The 13531-nt window shown below is 45.9% G+C and overlaps 1 protein-coding gene across 2 annotated transcripts in view; it reads left to right on the top strand.

Moving 5' to 3' along the window:
• Positions 1 to 13531, top strand: part of PHF21B (PHD finger protein 21B) — a 180992-nt gene that overhangs the window by 116746 nt on the left and 50715 nt on the right. Inside the window, exon 3 of one of the 2 annotated variants that reach the window (XM_088669938.1) lies at positions 4920 to 5240. The exons of the other annotated variant lie outside the window; for it this stretch is intronic. Coding sequence (XP_088526064.1) covers positions 4920 to 5240 — 321 coding nt within the window. The remainder of the gene's footprint in view (positions 1 to 4919; positions 5241 to 13531) is intronic. 2 annotated transcript variants of the gene reach the window in all.

Below are 13531 nucleotides of genomic sequence, written 5' to 3'. Positions count from 1 at the left end.
TTGTGAGGACTGTTATGCAGTATATGAGAAGCAGGGAGCTGCTTCCCAGCATTTAGAGAATGTTTTTGATTGGCTCTTCTTTTATGACATTTTGTTTTCAACTACAATGCCCAAAGCAAGCTTAAGAGATCCTTATTATTCATTGTTCCAAGAAGAGTCAGAGAACGTGTTCTGCTGACTGATTCCCAAAATGGAGATTTTCTCTCTTTTAAAAGGAGGATATTCTTTTTAATTAAATTTGGCAGAAATATAACATGGCAGATGTAGCTTTTGTTTGAGGATTTTTTTCCACCTCTCATATCATAATCTTTGTTGTTTCTGCCAACACCCCTTTATCAGGCTCTCCATAGGGTATGAAGTCAAAAAGAAAGAAGTTCATTAAAGAGGAAAGCCAAACTGTTTCTCCTGGCAGGAGAATCTAATTAAGAAAGATGTTCTGCTATGTTTGATCAATGCATTTTTTCATGGAACCTTTCAAGTCAGGCACAGTGGTCGCCTCAGGACTCTCATGTTCCAGTAGGTTTGCCAGCAGTCAGGGTTTGACCCAAAGTTTCAGGATTTGTCTTTTTAAAAAGGTTTCCCAGTGGTATGTCAGGAGCACATCTAGGACCACAGATTGCGGCCCTCCCTGATCTCTCCCACAAAAATATCCCTTACCCCACATGCCCATCATGAGTCACCACACACCTGCTTCCCTTTCTCTTAAAGTGACTTGACAGTAGTAGAAAATGTATACAAAACCCCCACGGCAGATTAAAATGGCAAAAACCAGTTGGTGCTCATGCAACGCCCTGTGTGGAAGCATCTAACAGTAGCAGCAATGTACCTGTATGGTAGGACGTTATGAGCCATGGTTGGCATTGTTCGCTTTGTGCCTAGAACCCTGTTCAGGAATGTTATGGTTGTGCCGTGAAACCTTCCTGTTGCCACTGACACCAGGAAAGTCTGAATGGAAAAGCAAAGGAAGTAACTGTGTAGACATGGTGGGGTGGAATAGCCTGTTGTGTGCCTGGGCTAAGTCTAGCATTCAGAGGTGGGTTTGGGTTCCACTTATAATATACTTGGCTCAGGGGTCCAGAATTGGAAAGGACACATCTGAATCACCCGTGTTTTGAACTTCAACCACCAATACTAGTTTCTTTTTGTTTGTTCATTGGTTTTTATGTTGGAGACTACTAAAAATGCAAGTGCTCTTCCTGCAGCCATTCAGCCCAAGAACTCTGCCACTTTTTCATAAATTTCCATAATGACCTATAATATAGTGTTAAGTTCGTTTATTTATCTGTTTAGGCCATAAAACTAAGATTCCTTGCAGTAGAAAAGAGTTAGAAAAACTCTTTTCTCTTTCGACTTTTCTTTGGCTTTATGTAGAATAAACATCGTAAACCATGATGTAAGTAGAACACACTATGTACACATTTTTGTTTCTTGGTTTCGTGGATTTGTGCAATAAGTGTTTGAGTCTAGTTCTCAATGGGCCATATTAGTTCAGACTACACATGTGTGCTCACACGATAACAACAACAATAATAATAAATTTTATTATTTATACCCCGCCCATCTGGCTGGGTTTCCCCAGCCACTCTGGGTGGCTTCCAACAGAAAAATAAAATAATAAAATAAAATAATCTATTAAACATTAAAACTAAACAGGGCTGCCTTCAGATGTCTTCTAAAAATCTGGTAGTTGTTTTTTTCTTTGACATCTGATGGGAGGGCGTTCCACAGGGTGGGTGCTACTACCGAGAAGGCCCTCTGTCTGGTTCCCTGCAACTTGGCCTCTCACAACGAGGGAACCGTCACAAGGCCCTCGGTGCTGGACCTCAGTGTCCGGGCAGAATGATGGGGATGGAGACGCTCCTTCAGGTATGGAATGCTCACCCACACAAAAACAATTGCCGGCATGTAAGAAGCTCATCAAGGAGGTCTCCAGCCATGGGCGTACCCAGGATCAAAACTAGGGGGGGGCAAGGGGAGGGGCCAAGGCACGGAAGGGGAGGGGCCACAAAGTGGGCGGGAACAGCGAACTCGCGCTCCGCCGGGCTGTGCCCCTCCCTAGAAGCAGGGCTGGTGGGCGGAGGCGGAGCCCAGCCCAGCGGAGGGCGAGTTCAGCGTTCCCGCCCACCGCGCCGCGCTCCCTGGTTCCCCGCCGCGCTTGGCCTTGCCTGAGGGCGCGCCGGGGAGCTGGAGGGAGGGTGCGGCGCGGTGCGGCGGGAATGGCGAACTCGCGCTCCGCCGGGCTGTGCTCCGCCTCTGCCCACCAGCCCTGCTTCTAGAGTAGGGCAGCTGCCCTAACTTGCCGCATGGTGGGTACGCCCTTGTCTCCAGCTTACCTTCTCTCTGGCCTGCTATTTTAAAAATCTTCCACTGTGTGAATCCCCACCTCCACTCTGAAATGGTGTGCAGCCCAGACACAGGTTTACCCCACAGAATCACTGGTGCCCATTTATGTTGAAAGACATAAATGCTTGAGTTAAGTCTTTGTGAATAAAAGTCTCAGATACAGATTGTGACTTTTTCCTAAGCACCACTATTCTGGCTAAACAGTCTTTGAGTCTGTGCTCCTTTCTCTTTGTATGTTCTCCAACATTTCAGAGATGGAAACAGGGACCTTTTTGCATACCAGTTGCATCACCCCTGCTCTCTCATTAAAAATTGCTGCCTGAATGCTGACCTCTCCACTCCACTCCGTACGCATTTCACATTGTACATTGTGTTATTTCATTTGTAATTAAAATTCCTATCCTGCACTAGTTTGAGGGAAGGTGAGTTAAACTGAGTGTTTAGAATGCTTAATTCCAACATGGATCTGACAGTACACTAGAGAATTGTTTCATCTCAAACATATACACCAGCATTTGCTGAATCCATAGGCTGTGCCCTGACTAAAATGGTTCCCACAGAATTTGATTTGCTCATCATATCCACAGCATTTAAACACATCATGCATTTTTAAAGGTTCCTCATTAGCAGATCTTACTTGTAAGTCAGTTACAGTACAAGATTTGGGATCAATTATAAACAGCTTTAATGCTACTTTCATGAGTCACTGTTCCAGAGCTTTTCTACCCTGAAAGGCAGCATAAATATATCAAAAGAAATAAACAAAGGAATAGAACTATCACTCTAAAACTGAAATGTGGTGACAGTAGCATTAACATGTAGTGTCTTGTCTACCTAACATGGTCGTTATGAGGATAATATGGGGATACCATGTATATTTCCCCCCACCTACTTTGGGAAAGAGTATGATACCGTAGGAAGCGTATGAAATAATATCAACACAAGAAGTCTGTCAGCAACAGAGTACCAATATATGTTTGCTTATAAATGTGCAACTTACATAATTTCAGATTTCTGTAGTGTCCCCCCCCCCTTGAATGTAGAGTACACTGAGATTTTTTTAAGGGAAAATATTCAAACAAAAACTTTTTGCAAAACAAAAATCTTATATCTGCTACACTTTTACAGTATAGTTAATAGTTAACTTTTTACTGTTCAGTTTTGTGTGTTATACTGTAATTAGCAAGTTTAAAGGGGTTGTAAAACTGGAACTTCTGCCGGTGGAAGAAAGCAAGCCCGCTGGTCAGTGTCACTAGATGACAAAATTAAGAAAACAGACAAAGGGTCACAGGCATTTTGGGAAGGAGATGTGAAGGATCTACATCAGGAACAAGGGGCGGGGGATGAATAAAAGATCTATTGCCCCCGCGGATCCTGCTGCCTGAGGCCCTGCGCTCAAAGCTGTGGTCAAAAGAAGTCTAAAGGGAAGGGACCGAAGACATGCAAGAGAGAATTGAAATAGATCGCATGCTCTAAGCAGCAGAAATCTTTACCAAAGAACTGGGGTGGGCGGTGGGTAGAGGATATATGCGCTTTTTAACTTCTAAAAGCCCGTTATCATGGAGCGCACAAATCTATAGGCTGTATAGCTCTACCCTATGCACACTTATTTGGGAGTAAGCCCCACAAAACTTAGTACAGTACGACTAAGAGGTAAATGTGATCTAATTCCAATGAGCAGGAGCTGCGCCGGAGAACCAATGGCTCGGCTCCTGCTGATTTCGAAGGGGCATGCGCAGAACTTCCTGGCAGGCAAAGCCGTTGCTTTTGTTTGGCTGGCTTCCCTCTGTGCGCGTCCTCGAAGGGTTGCGCTTCGGACAGTCCCCCTGCTGTGGTTGCTTCTCAGCAGCAGTAGCGGAGGTCGGCTGGCTTGTTTTCCTAGAGTCCCGGCGGCCCACCAATGTGTACTGCTAAATGGAGGAAGGCAGGATCTGGATCGATAAACAATTAAGGCACGGGCGATCCGAGTCAAGTGATCCCAAGATGCTCCCTCGCTTAAGAATGTGTGTGAGAGTGAGAGAGAGAGGGACTCCCTGAATTAAATGCAGGTCTGCCGGCCCCGACGGTGCTCGCGAGCGCCCTCCGCTCCCCCGACAGACGGTCCACCCCAAATGGGCCGCGGGAGCCCCCGGCGGAGCACGCGCTGCCCCGCTCTGCTCTGCGGAAAAGGCGAGGCGGAGTTGGCGGCCCCAAAGAAAAGCCCTTTCCCCAAAAGGAAGCCCGCATCCCCGACGGGGAAGAAACAACCGCCTGCCCGGCCCTCTGCCTGCTGCAGCGCCGGGGGTCGCCGACAAGCAGGCGGGCTCTGGCAGCAGAAGCCCCGCGGCGAACCTAGGCAGCGTCGCCGCCGCCGCCCAGCTCGGAGGCGGCGTGATTCCCGGGCTGTCTGTGGAGCGGGGGGGGGGGGTTTCCCTTCGCCGCGTGTGCTGGCGCTCGTGCGGCGCCTTCCGTGCGCTGTGCGCCGCGCTCCTGCCCGCGCGCGCCTGGGGCTCCGAGGGGGCGACGGCGGGGGCGGGGAGAGCCCCTTTAAAAGGCGGGAAGCCTGAGCGCATGTCCCCTTCTTTTTTCCCTTGCAGAAGCTGGCCGTGCGGAGCTGCTCCGCCGCGGTGCTGGTGGCCAGCGCAGCAGGGAACGGCGGCGCCAGCGGCAGCACCAAACAGCCGGCGGTCCCGGCGCTCCTCAAAGCGCCCGGAGGCGGCGGCGGCGGCGGCCCCAGCTCCGGCCCTCCGAGCGTGGCGCTCTCCGTGCTCCCGTCCAAGGGTCCCGTGGCCATGGTGACCGCGCATCTGAACGGCGGCCTGGGCTGCAGCGCCGAGCAGAGAGCGCCCATCAACCTGCAGACCAAAGGGGACTGTAGCGCCCGCCGCGCCCCCGCCGGGCCGGGATCCCAGACCCAGGTGAGCGGGGAAGGAGGGCAGCCGGGAGGAACGGGGGTGGAGGGGACGGGAGGGGGGTGCTGGGCAACGGGAGTCCGAAAGAGGGTGAACGCTGTCGGCAGCGCACCCTCGGGTGGGTTGTCTGAAAAGCTCCAAATAGACGCACACCTGTGTCTACTTTGGAAACCCGCCTTGCTTGATAGCCCTGGAACTGTGAAACTTTGCTCATGTGCTGGAAGATCGTTGCCGTCAGTCGCTAATCGATTTATGATGAGCCAAGCAAAGGTCCATCCTCCCCAATAAAAATAACTCAGGTGTGGAAGTAAGAAGGTAGAGATGCTGGAGTGAGTAATTGGCGGGGGTGGCCGCTCAGGTCTGCATTTGAGTACTGAGGGTGGTTTAAAAGGCTCCAGCACTCTGGGTCTCTGAGCATACTCTGGATATGGTCATGCAGTCTAGTGAATCGCTGGCCAGTCCTACCCAGTTGGTCAAACTCTGAGTCTTCAGCTTTCCAGAGTCTTGGGCAAGACACTCTTTCAATCCAGCTGCCTGAGATCTAACTAAACTGGAGACCCCTGAGCCTGCAGCTTTGTATGCAAAGTTATGTGAGGTCTTGCTTCTTCCCAGCTGCAAAATGAAGTCCAACCTTTCCTTTGGTGAAGTGAAGCTGCCCCTCTTTGATGGTGTATGTGTGTTTCACTGGTTGCAAGATTCAGTGGCTGCGAGCACATGCAGAGTGCCTTTTGTCTCAGACATTACAGACGCGGGCTATGTCAAGGGTGAAGAGAATAGAGGAGGAAGAGGCTGGAGCAATGAGGGAGCAGAAAGATTATGGTAAGAAGGAACCTTCAGGAGGACAGTGATGGCAATGGGGTTTGGATGCTCTAAAGATGAGCAGGGAACAAAAGATGGGGGCTATACATAGGGATGTCTGGAAACAGGAGGGCCTGCTTACAGAAAGAAGTAATGTGTAGTCATTGACGTGGGTTTTCCAGAAAATTGTCCTCTGAATAATTTGCATTGAAATAGTTTATGATGCTCTGGAGAATGAATTAGTTTAGCATGTTTATTTAACTTGCAATTTAGTAAAGAAAGATGTGAAACAGCCAGGCTTGCCAAGCATTTATTTACCCTAGCATTAATTTATTCCTACTAATGAACTTAAGAAATTGTCACTCCCTCCCTGTATTGATTATTGAGAACTTTCTAATAATGCTGTTGATTATTCAGAGTTGGGGCTTCTTCTGCTGATTTTAGTCATTTTGCTATGTTGTTTTTAATACTTGCTTTATTATAGAGAAGCAATTGATACATTTTAAGAATGTTTTTTAAATGTCAGTTTCTGTTGGGTTTTCTATCTCTCAGAGGGGAGAATAATATTCAGTGTAATTAATGCTGTGTGTAGTGCTGCTTTTGAATAGTCGCAGACAACCAGAGGAATGTGATACTGGGTGCAAAGGCCAGATTTCTGAGAATCTAACCTTTTTTGTAACCAAAACAACAACAAAGTGTCTCGTTCATTGTGTGCAAGGTTCAAAGTGCACCAGCAAAGCCTGGCAAAATCTCACAAAATGATTGAATGAGATTTCCGGTGGTGGTGGTGGTGTGGTCTTCAGTGCCTTGCATATGTTCTATATCTCCTCATAACTTGGATAGGCAGTATAAATTATGCAAAATTAAACATGCAAGTAATTGATATTCATAATGTATACAGTTAAGAGAATTCAGATAATCTTGGAACAGAATTTGGTTCAGGTTGTGTTTTAAAGCACAGGTTGGAATAAACCAGTTGGAATAAACTTCTGTCTTCTGTGACAATTTCTTTCTTTCTTTTTTGTTTTGTTCCTGTCTGTTCATAAGACTGAAAAAAGAATATAGTTCAGATCATGTTCTGCAAGGCTCCCAGAACCATTTGGGAAAGTAACTTTAAGAATATGAAAATCCATTTTGACATCTGGCTAGCTTTGGACGTTTTGCAGTACACATGTTTACATCAGTCGAGCATCAGTGGGCTCTTTTTAACAAGCAATAGAAGCCAATACTTTTGGCTAGGCATTTGCCTAAAGCCTGCTTTCAAGATTCCTTATTCTGGAAAGTCTTGTTGCAGCATAGTGAAATGACCATTGTAGTATCTCAGACAGGGAGTAATTAACCCCAAAACCTGTGAAATATGCATTGCTATAAGCTTAGATGACCAAAATGCAGCACAAACTGTCTTAATTGCAGCACAAACTGTCTGTCCATCAGTTCTTATTTGTGTGTATCATCTCAATCAGAAGAGGCTTGCAGGTTTTAGAGTGACTGCAGTCACAAGTTGGCCAAAAGCAAAAACCAACCAACCAACATAAAACCTGAGGCAAGGTGGGTGCTTGACTATAGGTGGTTGACTCCTCAGTTCAAGAAGTGGTCAGATTGCCCATTTAGGATGGCACCCACCCCCCAACCTAAATGAGCAAGTGCCTAGTTTGGGGTGCTCCTGGATCCAACAGTGTTCTTGTAGGTGTAAGTGACCATCATGGCAAGGAGCACCTTTGGCCAACGTCAGTTTGTGTACCAGTTAGGGCTGTTCCTGGGCAAAGAGAGCCTGGCCAGTGATTCATGCACCGGTAACCCAAAGTTTGGACACTGCAGCAGGTGCAGAGTGTGGTGAAATTACTATTGTCAAAGAACAGTACTGCCTGGCTGTGTACTTAAGCTAGGGTCAGTGTGCTTGTTTGTGTTGACTCATAGGGATTGGTTGGATGCAGAGGACTAGTGGGAGGAACCAGCTGGGGAACTTCTAAGTGCAGAAGGCTCAGAGCCAGGGGGTTGGTGGTGGCACAGTGATGGGTGGTCAGAAGGTGAAGATTGGGAGGAGGCGGTGTTGGAAACTGGAGAGGTAACAGGGTTTAGTGAGCAGGGAGAATTTGTGTCAGAGAGAAGTCCAGGGTCAGAATCATAAAATGAAGTAGGAAAGGAGGGAGGCCAAGCTGGTGAGAAGCATGGGTGTCTCCCCAGGCAGTGGGATCACAATGGGGGGGGGCGGTGCGCTCCTGGTGCCATGTCTCCGGGGGTGACAAGGTGGCACCCCACCGCGGCGGTGCGAGCAGAGGATCTTGGCACTGCGCCGCCGGTATTCCGCTACGTAGCGTGCTTGTGCAGTGTCGTTACGTATGGCGCATGCATCGTACGTAGTGACGCCGCACATGCGTGCTACGTAGTGGCGCCCCGCCCCCAGGTGCCCGAGCGGCTTCCTCCGCCACTGTCCTGAGGCAAATACTTTTTAAAATTTCACTACACCTTTTAACATATCGTCTGACTCTGTTTTATGGTGCTTCTTGAGACTGCTTTGTTGTTCTGCTGTTTTAATTTTAAACTGCAGTTTTGTGATATTGTTTTACTCTTTTAATTGCTTTTTATTTGATTCAAAAGCCACCCTGAGGTTTTAGCTGTTTTTTTTAACTGAGCTAGCAATTCAGTACATAAATAAATATGCTTGTGGCATTGAATAAGTAATGAAAAAGAAGAAGAATGGTTTTATTTGCGCTGTGGCATTCTCAGGACTGTAGCTGCACCCATGGAGTTTGCAGTGCTGATTTACACCATGTCATTTGTTATCAATCCTTGAAATTTCAGATTTGCCTAAAGGAGGTTGTGGTTTTGTTTTGTTTTGTTTTGTTTTTGCGTGTGTGTGGAAGCAGCACAACCCTCATATTGCCTTAAGGCACAGCATGGAAATGTTGGTTGTGTTGGCAGCTCAGCTGTTATATCAAGTTATTTAGATTTTCTTTTTGATGAATAAATAGAGGCATGAAGTACATGTGCAAGCTACACTCCATAATACCGTATGATTTCAGAAATGTTGCAGTAAATGTTGCTTCTCCGAGCAGAGGATGCTGGTGCAAGCCCAGCAGGCAAAATATATAGTGTGCCCATGGAATGGTGAGATAAGCATCTTTCATCCCAAGAGCCACATCCCATCATGGAGAACCTGGGTTGGCGGGGGGTGGGGCATGCGCCGGTGGTGAGCAGGGTCAGAAGCAAAAGCTGATGGGGCAATGAATGTGACTCTTACATTGGGTACAGTAGGATACCTTTTGGGCAATGTAAAAGCCAGATTGTTCTGCACACACAGCTCTCCATTCAGGCAAGCAAGAGGACACATTCTAGCCTGGCAAAAGCTCTCAAGGAGGACATGGAGAAGGGCTAACTGGGGCTGTGGCCCCAGGGAGGTGCATGGCTTAGGGGGGTGAACTTCCTCACTCCTGGTGGGTAGTTTAGATTTCTATAGAATTATTTGTTTTGTTTAATTTCTATCCCACCCATCCTCCCTGAACAGTGCCTAGGGTGGCTAACAGCATCATTAAGAACATAGCCAAAAACAATAAAGTAGCAGTTGTTGTTGTTGAGTCGTTTAGTCGTGTCTGACTCTTCGTGACCCCATGGACCAGAGCACGCCAGGCACTCCTGTCTTGCACTGCCTCCCGCAGTTTGGTCAAACTCATGTTCGTAGCTTCGAGAACACTGTCCAACCATCTCGTTCTCTGTCGTCCCCTTCTCCTAGTGCCCTCCATCTTTCCCAACATCAGGGTCTTTTCCAGAGAGTCTTCTCTTCTCATGAGGTGGCCAAAGTATTGGAGCCTCAGCTTCACGATCTGTCCTTCCAGGGAGCACTCAGGGCTGATTTCCTTAAGAATGGATAGGTTTGATCTTCTTGCAGTCCATGGGACTCTCAAGGGTCTCCTCCAGCACCATAATTCAAAAGCATCAATTCTTCGGCGATCAGCCCTCTTTATAGTCCAGCTCTCACTTCCATACATCACTACTGGGAAAACCATAGCTTTAACTATACGGACCTTTGTAGGCAAGGTGATGTCTCTGCTTTTTAAGATGCTGTCTAGGTTTGTCATTGCTTTTCTCCCAAGAAGCAGGCGTCTTTTAATTTCATGACTGCTGTCACCATCTGCAGTGATCAAGGAGCCCAAGAAAGTAAAATCTCTCACTGCCTCCATTTCTTCCCCTTCTATTTGCCAGGAGGTGATGGGACCAGTGGCCATGATCTTGGTTTTTTTGATGTTGAGCTTCAGGCCATATTTTGCGCTCTCCTCTTTCACCCTCATTAAAAGGTTCTTTAATTCCTCCTCACTTTCTGCCATCAAGGTCGTGTCATCTGCATATCTGAGGTTGTTGATATTTCTTCCGGCAATCTTAATTCCGGCTTGGGATTCATCTAGTCCAGCCTTTCGCATGATGAATTCTGCATATAAGTTAAATAAGCAGGGAGACAATATACAACCTTGTCGTACTCCTTTCCCAATTTTGAACCAATCAGTTGTTCCATATCCAGTTCTAACTGTAGCTTCTTGTCCCACATAGAGATTTCTCAGGAGACAGATGAGGTGACCAGGCACTCCCATTTCTTTAAGAACTTGCCATAGTTTGCTGTGGTCGACACAGTCAAAGGCTTTTGCATAGTCAATGAAGCAAAGTAGCAGTATAAAATTATAAAAGGCTTGAATCTTCCAATCTTTTTCCAAAGACCTAGACATTGTTAGTCTCACACCAAGTACAATGCACAGTACTTGCATTAAACCCCCATTTGGTGGGGTATTTTGGGGCAGCTGTATAAATTAGTAGGTAAATAAATATGGGGAAAGCAAAATGTCATTACCCCACCAAACCAGAGGTAGACGTAGGAGCAAACAGCAGGTGTTACTCTTCATTGTTTAGTGGTCTGTGTTCCAGCCATGCAAAACTCAGAGATGTCCTGTATATACTGCGTGTGTGTGCGCGCGCACTCCTCTCCATCTAGGCAAGTAACAGTCATCACAATTAAAGAACACATTCCAGCTTTGCAGCAGCACTAGGAGACACAGCAGAGCTAGAGATTTATGTAGCCTTGGGAGAGTCCAGAGGACTAGATATAGAGGCCTGGGCAGCCATATTTGGCACTATGTGCCTGAGGTTCCCCACCTGGGAATTTGCAGAAACAAACAAACAAAAAAAGGTTGTGATTTTTCATTGAGTAGTCTTAATAAGTGAGTTTGGATCCATTGTGACAAAAGTCAGACAAAGTCACGTTTTGTTCTGTCATCTTGATTCAAAATGGCATCCAATCACCAACAATGACCGCTGTCCCCACCTCAGGAACCATTGTGCGGAGTTTGGCAATAACTTCTTTAGCCAACAGAGAACAGATGGACAGACTGAGAAACCACTTTCCTAAATACATAGTAGACAATAATTTAATCAGTTGAAAAAATAAAATTGCAACCTGGTGCCTGCTTTCCTGGGAGTACCTTCCCAGGGGAACTTCTGAGAAGACATAGGATTGTTCTGTAAAATATGTATTGGTTTGTTGCACAATCCTTAGCACAAGCTCCTACAAAATCAGCACAGGCTTAGTGAAAGCAGATTCCAGACACTAGATTTTATCAGTGTCCACAGTTTTAATTTTTCAGAAATCATTTCATATACATCCAGACCCTCCAAGTGTTCCTATTTTCCAGGGACAGTTTTGGGTTTTCAGAAGCTGTCCCAGTTACTGATTTGATCCCGGAATGTCCCACTTTTCCTTTGGACGTCCCTATTTTCATCAGAGAAATGCTGGAGGGTATGTACGCCGAGACTTGAAGCAACAGAGTAACATATTCTCAATTTGATTCTTTCTGCAGACAGAAAACTATGTGGAACATTTTGGTGTCTGCTTTCCAATATAGAAGTAGTCAACTGAAAATTAAAAACAACAAAGACTCTGCTCAAGGGGAATTTATCCATTTTGATCTAGTAATTTTTCAATTTGTGTTTGTAGTTGATCATGCTGTACCAAGGAATAATCTTGATTGTATTCATGGATGTCAAGTTGAATTGGGAGTACCCATTTTCAAGTCTAGTTTTAAATTCCTTGCAAGCTATTTTCTTGTCGTTTGATTGAAATAGACTTCTGAAAAGCCATATGAATGCAACAATGTGAACAACATTCTGGTGCCAAGAAATCAGATTAGATACTTCAGAGTAAATTTGCTCAGGGAAACCATAATTTTGAAAGTGTTTCTCAGGGCATATTGATTAGCTTAAGCCAGTTTTTGAAGACTGATAATGAATCTTCAGCCAAGAGAATTCCTGTTTCTGTTCTCAGAAGAACAAAGAGTGTACAGTGTTACCTCGGGTTAAGAACTTAATTCGTTCTGGAGGTCCGTTCTTAACCTGAAACTGTTCTTAACCTGAGGTCCTACTCTAGCTAATGGGGCCTCCCGCTGCCGCTGCGCCTCTGCCACACGATTTCTGTTCTCATCCTGAAGCAAAGTTCTTAACCCAAGGTATTATTTCTGGGTTAGCGGAGTCTGTAACCTGAAGCGTCTGTAACCCGAGGTACCACTGTATGCTTAAAGATCTATAGAATGGTTCTCAATATTTTATATTTAAAAGAATTTGAATAAGAGTTCCTAAAATTAAAATTAGGGTCCCATTGCAAAACGTTGCAGTGCATTCCCAGCTCCTAATACAGTATTAGTATTTCTGTTCAGGGCTTCAGCATTGTTTTGAGTTTACAGGGAGTGAGAATTCCAGGAAAGGGCACCATTTTTTCTCTCCCACTGTGCTAAAGGACTCAGGTTTGGGGATGAGGGTCCACTGCATACTTATAGCTGTATAAACAGGGTGCTATGATCACAGAGGGAAAGGTGAAACTGTTATTTTTCATAGTTTTTTTTTTATACTCACATGAAACACATGCCCCAGACCCTGTTTTCCACCTCCAAATTTGTTAGTGAAGCTCCCTCTTCACAAGCACTTTCCATTCCCTGCTACCCCAACCCACACCTTCAACTTCCTGCATTTCAGCTGCACTGAAATATCTGTTAAACAGTTTACGTAGAATCAGCACCTACCACTGTATACCAAATTGTTTATACCGGTACCTAAATCTCCATGGATCCCATATTCACTGGGTGCCTTCTTGCTACACCATAGCATAGTTTATGTTTTCAGAATTTATTTTAAACTGTTTGTAGACATTGTTTCCTTGAGCAGTCCATAGACAAGTATGGTTCAAGATTGCACAATTCAGTAAGGTTGCTTAAGGAATCTGGATTTACTATATTCCTGGAAATGTCTCCTGGATTGGAATGCAATTATTTGGAATCTGCTGCCACCCAATTATTTGGTTTGGGGCTACGGAGCTCCTTGACTTCCCTGTGCATGTGTCTCCATTGAATTGCATGGGGGGGGCTGCAGCCCCCAAAACTACTGGTGAAGAGGAAACATAATCCTCCTGCTAAAAACCCTGGAGACTGGAGGTTTTTTAGTAGGGAGATTGTACCCGTTGCTAGTTT

Source organism: Zootoca vivipara, chromosome 5 (genome assembly GCF_965207765.1).
Source record: "Zootoca vivipara chromosome 5, rZooViv2.hap1.1, whole genome shotgun sequence".
Classification (NCBI taxonomy): domain Eukaryota; kingdom Metazoa; phylum Chordata; class Lepidosauria; order Squamata; family Lacertidae; genus Zootoca; species Zootoca vivipara.
Note: the sequence above shows the minus strand (reverse complement) of the source record. Positions and strands in the feature narration are given on the sequence as shown.